Below are 6,581 nucleotides of genomic sequence, written 5' to 3'. Positions count from 1 at the left end.
AGCAGAGTGTGCTTGCTAGCACTGTCCTTAGACAGTTGTAGTGCGCAGATTACTTACATAGTCAGCTACTTCCGTGCAACTGAAATAAGGTGCGGTAAGCTGAACACAGCTTCAACCGTCTGTTTGTTGAAAAATAGTAACGGACCGCATTTTCTTGTTAGTAACTGTAACGGCGTTGTAATGATAGGAATAGTAATTAGTCAGATTACTCGTTACTGAAAAAAGTAACGCCGTTACTTGTAATGCCGTTGTTCCCATCACTGGTTTTCTTTTCTTTAAAAAAAAAAAACTACAATAATTCTTTGTGCTTTTTTACCTCCTTAATAAACCAAATCTGTGCCACAGATAAAAGGAAACTCGAGATAACTGGGAATATAACTGTTAATGAGGGAAGCACAGACCTTTACAATGAAAATTACACTGACCTGCACAACACTGCATCAGCTACACTTGTCATCCAGAATGTGATAAGACTATTGTGGACTGTACATTTTTACATCTGTACAGCAAAACATTTGAAGACAAATTTGTCTTTACCAGTTTGAATGATTTTATGATGGTGGTTAGGATCACCATGGGGAACAACTAATCTATGTATTACTTTTTTCCTATTTATTTCAATTAGATTCTTCCTTCTAAAAAAAACTATTGTAATGTGCCCCACAGATATAAGGACACCTCAAATCATTGGGAATACAATCATAAAGGAGGGAGATGTTCTGAATCTGACCTGCAGTGTTGAAAGTTTTCCTCCATCTCTGATTATGTGGTCTAAACTTGGTTCTGATATAACCCTTCACAATGACACTGGATCAGCCACACTCTACATAATTAATGGTAACACTGGACATTCTGGACAGTACGTCTGTACAGCGAAATACATGAACAATACCCTGCAGGAAAACATCAACATAACAGTGATGTGTGAGTAAGCAATTTTATCCTTTAGACAGAGCTTTTTTCACTCAGGTAAATAAAAATATTCTATTCAGACACTTTTAAATATGTCAAGCTGCCTCAACATGTATGTATTAAAGAGCAATTGGAAACCATTTCTTATTATTTAAAATAACTTAACTGAAAGTTGTGGCACATTGTGCTCTGGGTGTAATGCTTAGCATTGCTGTCAACAGTATCTGGCATCTATGTTAACGTCTATGTTCCTTGCTTACAACTTCCTGTCAAAGACAGCAACACTGACATTTGTTAGTGGTGGATGGCTTTGTCAGTCCTGACACTTAACTGACAGCACAGACCTTTACAATGAAACTGATTTGCACAATGACACTGGATCAGCTTGTCATCCCAAATGTGATAAGAATACACTGAACTATATATCTATACATCTGTACAGCAAAATATCTGGAGACAAATTTGACTTTACCTTTTTGAATAGTTTTATGATGGTTGTTACCACAGGGGACAACTAAGCTGATTATTATTTTTTCCCATTTTATTTCAATTATTTTCTTCATTCTGAAAAAAACTACTGCAATGTGCTCCACAGATACAAGGACACCTCAAATCACTGGGAATACAATCATAAAGGAGGGAGATGTTCTGAATCTGACCTGCAGTGTTGAAAGTTTTCCTCCAGCCCTTATCATGTGGAGAGACCTTAGCTCTAAAACAAACAGCAAAGATACTGGAGCTTACACTGACCTGCAAAATGACAGTGGCTCAGCTACACTTGTCATCCAGAATGTGACAGCAGAAGATTCGGGACAGTACACCTGCACAGCAACACATCCAGACACAACTGTAACATCATCTGTCAGTGTGATTGTGTCTTGTAAGTAGATAGTACGGTTGTTTGATGTGAAGTTCATATTTACACTTAAAATCATACCTTACCTTGTTTATATTTCTGGTCATGTGTTTTCAGGGTTTTCAAAGATCCAGGATGTCTCTGAATGTGTGCTTCAAGCAGAGGTTTTGACCTGTGTGTGTATCAGTGAAGGGTTTCCTTTACCTACCATCAAATGGCCGCTCCTAGGAAACCACAAAGAGTACGCTATCAAAACGACTGTGTCAAATCACACAGTCAACAGCACTGTCAGTCTAAAGGTAAAAAACTATGGCAACAGCACTGTTGAATGTGTGAGCAACAATGAAAAGGGAGAAGCAAAAAAAAATCTAATGATCCGAAGTGTGTTCGATACAGTAGGTATGTATTCTCATTTTCATAAGTGAGACCTTTGCATTTATAAAAACATTAGAAAATCTATTAATTGGACTGTATATAATTGAAAGCATCTTTGAAATTACCTTTTTCATGTTGTTCCATTTGAGTACAGCTGACTCATCGGTTTTGAACGTGGGATATTTAGAAATCATCATTGCCTTTTTGATTGGAGTAGTTCTTTCTGCAGTTGTTTGCTGTTTGATTAAAAAATGTTCAAGGTACGACACTTATTTTTATTATATTTTTGTTTTTTTTAAATAGATGTATTTACACTTGACTTTAATAATGTAAAACCCTTTTATTCAGAAAAAAAACAAAGAATTCTGGAAATTTGGATGAGACTTTGGAGATGGTAACAAGTCAAGACGATCCACAGGTATTTATGTTCATTTGGCTTTTTTTTTTTTTTTTACATAATTATAAAGTATTTAATTGTGCACAAATATCCTCATTACTGAAATATACATATTTAGTCTTTTGGTTTTCTATATAGTTTTAACGTACTAAAAGATCTGCAAGGATAAACAAGTACTGGAGGTAGGTTACTGTGTATTCATGATGCCTTTGAACTACCTCTATACTAACCTCTATCAGTCTGTTTCATCAGCATTTGCTTAAGGAAAATATATGCAATAAAAGAGGACAGAGAAAAAGAAAACTCATCTTTTTTTTTAGACAGATATAATTTATTTCGAACATGCAAATATAATCAAATTATATTTGATTATATTTGCTTCAAAGTTTTGCAATTTTAAAAAACAGGGACAGATCAGTACCAAAAATAAATTGGTTCTTTTCATAAGCCCACCCTTTATTTCTCCACCTAGTTTCATGTTACCCAAAAGGGTAAGTTTTGCATAATCCTCCTAAATCACTGAAAACAGATAAATCAACATAATCCCAGTTATTCTCATTAAGATTATTTCATGAAAACACTGTGAACTATAACATAGGAATGCTGAACCACATATAGGTCCATAATTTGTTGGATAAAGACAGAATTTCTGTAGTTTTGCCTCTGTACACAGCCACATCAGATTTTTAATCAAACAATCAATGTAATAGACTTTCATCTTTAATTAGGAGTTTTACCAAAAAAAAAAAATGCATAAATTGAAGTTTCTGTTAGATAGTATGTCTTATAGTACAGTCAGCACCATGATTTCTGTCTTTCTTGCTGCTATTTCAAACACCACAACTTAAACTTAATGGAAAAATGTAAGGAATGTGTAAGCATTGTGAAAAAGTAATTTAGGTTTGAATCAACCTGATTTTCAACCCACAGAAGAAAGAACTGCATGACATGATTTTGACATTAGTATTGCAGTATTGCAGATTAGACACAATCTAATCTGCAATACTGGGTTTTTGGAGGCTGGTAATTGACTTGTATCATTTACGTTGTACCTAGCACATATATGATGGTCAAGAAACACAAGACAATCAGTCCAACCCACAAGAAGAAGTTGAAGATGAAAGTGTGGCAGCAGAGAAAGACGTGCCTGAACTCAGCGGTGCTCCGCAAGAAGTGGAGTATGCAGACATTGATTTTTCCCTATTGAAAAGAAACAGCAAGTCAGAGAGAAAGCAAGAACGCACAAAGACGGATTATGCTGAAATTAAGAAAGCAATAAAAGACAAACAGGAAGATGAAATGGTGAAGGGCGAGGAGGAGGAGATGATGACAGAGATGGACCTGAAACAGTCTGAACTAGAAAAGGAGAAAGAGGAAGACGAGCCAGTGTACTCCACTGTGAATGATGTAATCGACAAAATTTGAGTTTCATTGTGGGTTTCCCTCGGATGAATGTTCTTTGATCTGGTGGTTTTGTGTATGAATAATTCCACTTTGAACCATTTTTCTCACACTGTCATCTCCACACCTCTGCGTCTTAAAGTTGCGTCTCTGCAAAATAAGAACTGGAACTTGGACATAATTTCCTAATCCCTCTGTTATTTTGCTGTCATGTTTTTGGTTTATTAATCTTTTCAGGTAACATTTTAAATGTTTTATTATGCAAGGGTAAGTGTGCTTCTTTGGACTGAACACATTTGCCTAACATGTAAAAGGTCCCCAGTCAGGACCAAGAGAAGACAGCAGGCACAAACCAAGCCTCAGGGCATCACAGCTAGTGTACTCTTAGTTTACATCCCAGTCCCCATTCAATAGGAGTGTTATGCCTCAAAGATCATCAGGCATAAAATCTGAGCCAAATCCTATCAGGTGTGGCAATACTAACTTACCTAGATTGTTTAAGGATAAATACTTGCTTGAAACGTCCAACAGGTGAGCACTTTTTAATGGCCAATATTGTTCTCATTCTGGGAAATGTTACTCAACAAATTCTTCCCGGGATGCTTTTCTCTCTGGACATTCTGTCATAGCTTAATGAGATTAATAATTTTGAGTATAAAACATGTCTACTGTAGGTTAAATGCCCTCTGCACATTTGTTACACTCACCAGCAGAGGGCCGAGTAAACCCTTAAGTCAGACTGTATCTTGTGGTCTATGAGACTGTGAACCTGGTGCTTCTGCACTGACAGCTTGTATATTTTGCCTGGTCCTGCTTGGTGAGGTAAAAAAAAACAAAAAACGTTAGATTTTCTACACCTCTGTTTCTCTATTTAAATTGTGTAAAACAAGCACATTGTAAACTGTTAAAACTGGTCCATATTTTACTCACCTGTTTCATATCCTTTGTATTTTTTCTGTGTGTCATTGTGCGGTGTAAATGTCTTCAACTTTTTAAATTTAAATAATTAATATCTAATTGAATTAGTAAATAATTAGTAAGCATGCACAAATCACACTTTGTATTTATTTGATTCCTTATGTTAAATTATGCTGGACTAATTCCTGATAGTGTCTGCACAACACTCCACCAAGGACCAACTGTCCAACTGTCACTGTGATCCACTGGTCTAAGCAAAAGTAGTAAAGACACAAATACCATTGCGAATTCTAATACTACAAAGTATTGCAATCATATTGCCTGCTGACTGTGGGTTAGTGGTAGTGATGGGCAAAGCGAGGCTTTGCGGAACTTTGACGCATTTATGCAGGACTTGTATCGCGGATTAAAAATAATCTGACACCCATCTCCACAGTGACACACCTTCACCCACTCTTTTGCTAATCGTCACATTTTGATAAAAGCTATCTGTGGCACAGACAAGCACTGCACACACACACACACACAAAATGGCGCATACTCATTATTACCACATGTTTGGGTGGATGGGTTTTTTTCCGTTCCGTTCATTCACAGTAGCAATAAACCTGCACATGGGAGTTAGAGCTGAAAATTTGTGCCTGTTTAAGTTTTCTCCTTGAAAGCAGAGGCAGTTTCTCTTGAGATCATTTAATAATTTTTCAGCACAATGCATTACTCTCTCTTTCTCTGCTTGTGGAAGTCATTGGAGTCAGCAGGGGAGCTGGTCCCAGGTAGGGACTACTTGCGTGACCCCACCCCAGGGAAAAGGGTAACATCTCCTGGTCTAGGAGCCGATTGTCTCTCCGGGGTTGAGGGTATCTGGACCTGGGGTGTAGAGTATGTTTGGGGAGTGTGAGTGTGTGTAAGGTGTCGATTTCTGTTTGTCTCCACGTTGGGTGAGTGCTGAGTATTTGTATATGTGTTCATAAGGGTGGGAATGCATGTTTGTGTCTGTGTGTTCCTGTTTGTCTTTGTCTATATCTATGTCTTAATCCTGTGGTAAATCATGTTGCTTCATTTTTTAATTTTTAATTTTAATTTTTTTTTTTAGTGGAAATTAAGTCCTGTTTGATTATGGAATGATATGAGGCCTGAGTGAGGCAGGAAGATATTTGTGGAAGTTTAGTCATACTTAGAGATGTCAGCAAATGACCACCAGATATTAGAGCAAGAAGATGAAAGTTCAGGCAAAGGAAAAAGCAGCTTTTGATGAGTCTGAGAAGTCCATTATGGATAAAAGGAATTGTGTAAGCTAGCTCTCTGAAGTTCTGGGATTTGGTTTGTAAAGCCCATACAGGACACTGGCCTGTGAAGGGAATCTTTTCATGGCAGCTTTGTTGAAATGTATTTAGGAGAGCTCTCACTTTCCAGAGGGCTTTATTATTTCCCCCCTTATCACAGACGTCAAGATCATTTGTTACTTTGACAGGCTGCCAAATGCTGAAGAATCTGTCTCAACCTATTGACCTGTTATAACCAGGAACCATTGTTGCTTGTTTTATGTTTGAGATCAGAGGTCCACTTATTTGATGGCCGTGGGCCGCATTTCCTGTTTTCCTGTTTTATAAAATTAATGAATAAATAAATAAAATTTCAGGTCATTTGAAGACTGGCATTAATGCTACTTTCACTTCAGAAATGGGCACCGCCCTCTGGTTTGTGTGCTCTGATATTTTTTTT

At 37.0% G+C, this 6,581-nt stretch overlaps 1 protein-coding gene across 1 annotated transcript; it reads left to right on the top strand.

Moving 5' to 3' along the window:
* Positions 1–687: 687 nt before the first annotated feature.
* Positions 688–5,762, top strand: LOC102216116 (sialic acid-binding Ig-like lectin 10). The gene is made up of 6 exons (XM_005754294.2): positions 688–924; positions 1,508–1,792; positions 1,886–2,167; positions 2,298–2,403; positions 2,492–2,561; positions 3,597–5,762. Exons 1-6 carry the CDS (start codon positions 765–767, stop codon positions 3,963–3,965), a joined length of 1,272 nt encoding a protein of 423 aa, XP_005754351.1. The 5' UTR covers positions 688–764; the 3' UTR covers positions 3,966–5,762.
* Positions 5,763–6,581: the final 819 nt, after the last annotated feature.

The sequence above is a fragment of the Pundamilia nyererei genome, unplaced genomic scaffold (assembly GCF_000239375.1).
Source record: "Pundamilia nyererei isolate P.nyererei 1_Seehausen unplaced genomic scaffold, PunNye1.0 scaffold00534, whole genome shotgun sequence".
Classification (NCBI taxonomy): Eukaryota; Metazoa; Chordata; class Actinopteri; order Cichliformes; family Cichlidae; genus Pundamilia; species Pundamilia nyererei.
The sequence above is the reverse complement of the archived record's forward strand: the minus strand, read 5'-3'. Positions and strand labels throughout refer to the sequence as shown.

Excerpts from the sequence above, each read along its gene's own strand:
- LOC102216116 (XM_005754294.2), top strand. The coding sequence starts at position 765 with ATGTGGTCTAAACTTGGTTCTGATATAACCCTTCACAATGACACTGGA. Across the intron at positions 925-1,507 it reads CATCAACATAACAGTGATGT|ATACAAGGACACCTCAAATC; the intron begins GTGAGTAAGCAA and ends TGTGCTCCACAG. Across the intron at positions 2,404-2,491 it reads TTGATTAAAAAATGTTCAAG|AAAAAAAACAAAGAATTCTG; the intron begins GTACGACACTTA and ends CCTTTTATTCAG.